Consider the following 3,070-nt stretch of genomic DNA (forward strand, 5'->3'; position numbering starts at 1 on the left):
TATCTGAATTAATTTGCAATTCAGAAGGAACTCTCTTACAGTGAATAACCTGCATATCACTACTAGGATTACACTCTATTTCAATGGCCATTTCAAAGAGGACAAAATAGTTAGATCAGAATGGATTTAACTGTAAGAGGGATGATTTACTATAAAAATGTACTATTGTTTTCTTTGCATCTACTTGTATATGCATGTATGTATTAGTCTTATATTTCTTATGTAATCTAACAACTAGATCAATACATTTTCTTTTCTTTTCTTTTCTTTTCTTTTCTATTCTATTCCATTCCATCCCATCCATATTGTTCTACATAACAACTCTGGGGTGTTACATATCCACAGTGTTTTCTTTAGTGTTAACAAATCTGGGCTACAGAACTGTGTAATCACTAATTGATAGCAAAGAGTTACAGTTTTCTGTATTATTATTATTTTGTGTCATCAGGTGGCCTTCTGGATTTTTGCAGCCCATGTCTGTTTGCCTGTGTTTGCTATTGTGCTATATATTGGATGTATCTTGGCTGGAATGTGAAAAAAGAAGAGAAAGTTCACCAGCAAAATGATGGTTACCGATGCCAAAAGGAGACCTGGAGAGGTTTACTGCACTGGTAGTCTTCCTTCTCCTGGCATTCAATTAATTCTCTCTCTCCAAGTTCAGATCCATGGAGCGTGACAATTACACCACCAGCCGCCCTGACTTTCTGCTCCTTGGCTTGTCCACTCGGACAGAGCAGGACCACTTCCTTTTCGTTATCTTCCTCGTTCTGTACCTGCTGAACATGACTGGGAACCTGCTGATCATCTTTTTGATCCGTTCTGATGCCCGGCTCCTCCATGCACCTATGTATTTCTTTCTCAGTCACCTCTCCTTTGTGGATGTCTGCTTCACCTCAACTACCATTCCCAAGATGCTGCACAATCTGCGCACAGGCTGCAAGAACATTGCTTTCACTGACTGCATGATCCAGATGTATCTCTTTCTGGCCTTTGTGATCACTGAAAACTTCCTGCTGGGCGCCATGGCTCTGGATCGCTTTATGGCCATCTGCCTGCCCTTACGCTACCCTCTGCTGATGAAACCCCTGCAGTGTCATATCATGGTGTTTGTGGCATGGTTGCTGGCCCACCTTCATGCTCTCCTACACACTGTCTTGATGTCCAGGCTTTCCTTCTGTGACCATCTCGAGATACCTCATTTCTTTTGCGACTTCCAGCCTTTAGTGGTGATGGCCTGCTCTGATAAGAGTCTCAGTGAAATGTTGAGTTTCTTTGAAGGAGGAACAATCGTTATTGGCAACTTGATTCTCATTCTTGTCTCCTACATGCGCATTGTCCAAGTTGTGCTTCGGGTGCCTTCTAGCCAAGGTCGGAGCAAGGCCTTCCAAACCTGTGTTTCTCACCTGATTGTTGTGACCCTCTTCTATGGTTCTGCAATTGGGGTCTATTTCCGGCCCCTCTCTTCCTATTCCGGGGACAAGGACAAGGTGGCCACTGTTATGTACACTGTGGTGACCCCTATGCTCAACCCCTTCATATATAGCCTAAGGAACGCAGATATGAAAGCCGCCCTCCATAGAGCATTGGATAAACTAAGAAACGCTTTGCAGAAGCCACAGACTATCAACACCTGATGTCAAATAAGGGGCTGCCAGATCAAAATATAGAAGAAGTATGGTTCTTTGGAGAACTTTATTTGATGGAGTGTTTTACACATTTAGCATGTTTTTTTTTCATTCCTTAAGGACGTTTTTATTTTTAACCCAGTATGTGAGTCTTCATATTTTGTTTTTTTTAGATTCTTTTATTTTTACATTTACATTTTTTACATTTACATTTACATTTACATTTTTATTTTTATTTTAAACACATAAACACATCAACAAAAACAAACACATGGCTTAAAACAACATAGGAACAAGAAGTTCCATCATGTATCATACAGCAGTTCCGTATCGGTTTCTTTACAGTTAGTGTTTTCCCTTCTATACATTTCTGTCTTGCATTCATGGTCCCCTTATTCGTTATCCATTTTTATGTACATTTCTATATTTATTTATACTTAGCTATTTATAACAAAATATTGTTTACCTACATTGTGCCTTACTATCATTTATTCTCTTACATACAATTATAGGTTCACATAGTTGTTCTTTTTCTTTGCCATTCTTATACTTTTGTTATTCCGTTTAAAAGGTTATAATATACAGTTTGAGTTGATATTTTGTTTTTTTTTAAATAACATACAGAGTTTATGTTTACCTTCCTCAGCTAAGTGCTCACCAGAATGTTGAACTATACCTCCCATCAAGCAGTCAACCAGTGTAGATGGATACGGATGATGAGAGCTGTAGTCCAATCTTTGGAGTGCTGGCTATCTCGGGAAACTAGATAAAGTATCAAGTGCCTGAAGAACTGGCTCTGCCAACTAGCTTATGGCGCGCATAGAGCACACAGCCTTGAAATTTGCTAGGGGCTTGAAGGGCCATTCCCCCCCTACACACACACACACACACACACACACACACACACACTTCATACTATATTCTATTCTTGTATTAACTGCCTTCAAATGGGGTACCAGATTTATATGGTTTTTATGTTTTTAATTGTGCACTTCCTAGAATCGCTCTATGAGTGAAATTGGCAGTTTCTAAATTTGATGTGTAAAAAAATAAATAAAGGAACATGTATTCATAATAATCTGCATAAAAAAGCTGTCCTAGTTTTGTCATTAACCGTAAACGTGTTAATCCAAAATAATTACTTGCGATGATTAAATGATGGTCAATCATGATTTTGGTTCTAGAATTAACAGGACCGATAATTGTTAAGAGGCAGTGCAGTGCAGTGGCTAAATAGTTAGACTAGAGAGATCCTTGCTCATCTGCGAAGTTGTCTAGATGACTTTGGGCCAGAGATTCGCTCTTTCCCCAGAATAACTCACCAGTTAAGAGCCATGATACTTTGGTCATCTCCAGTGGTGGGATTCAAATAATTTAACAACTGGTTCTCTGCCCTAATGATTTCTTCCAACAACCAGTTCACCAAACTGCTCAGAAAGTTAGCA

General features: G+C 39.2%; 1 protein-coding gene across 1 annotated transcript; it reads left to right on the forward strand.

Moving 5' to 3' along the window:
- The first annotated feature begins 650 nt into the window (after positions 1-650).
- LOC106545730 (olfactory receptor 1L4-like) lies at positions 651-1,634 on the forward strand. The gene has a single exon (XM_014062372.2). It carries the CDS (start codon positions 666-668, stop codon positions 1,632-1,634), a length of 969 nt encoding a protein of 322 aa, XP_013917847.2. The 5' UTR covers positions 651-665.
- Positions 1,635-3,070: the final 1,436 nt, after the last annotated feature.

The sequence above is a fragment of the Thamnophis sirtalis genome, unplaced genomic scaffold, assembly GCF_051295495.1.
Source record: "Thamnophis sirtalis isolate CommonGarterSnake01/CBP01778 unplaced genomic scaffold, rThaSir2_p1.2 scaffold_3, whole genome shotgun sequence".
In the NCBI taxonomy this organism is placed as follows: Eukaryota; Metazoa; Chordata; class Lepidosauria; order Squamata; family Natricidae; genus Thamnophis; species Thamnophis sirtalis.

Coding starts and splice junctions, on each gene's coding strand:
- LOC106545730 (XM_014062372.2), top strand. CDS start 666: ATGGAGCGTGACAATTACACCACCAGCCGCCCTGACTTTCTGCTCCTT.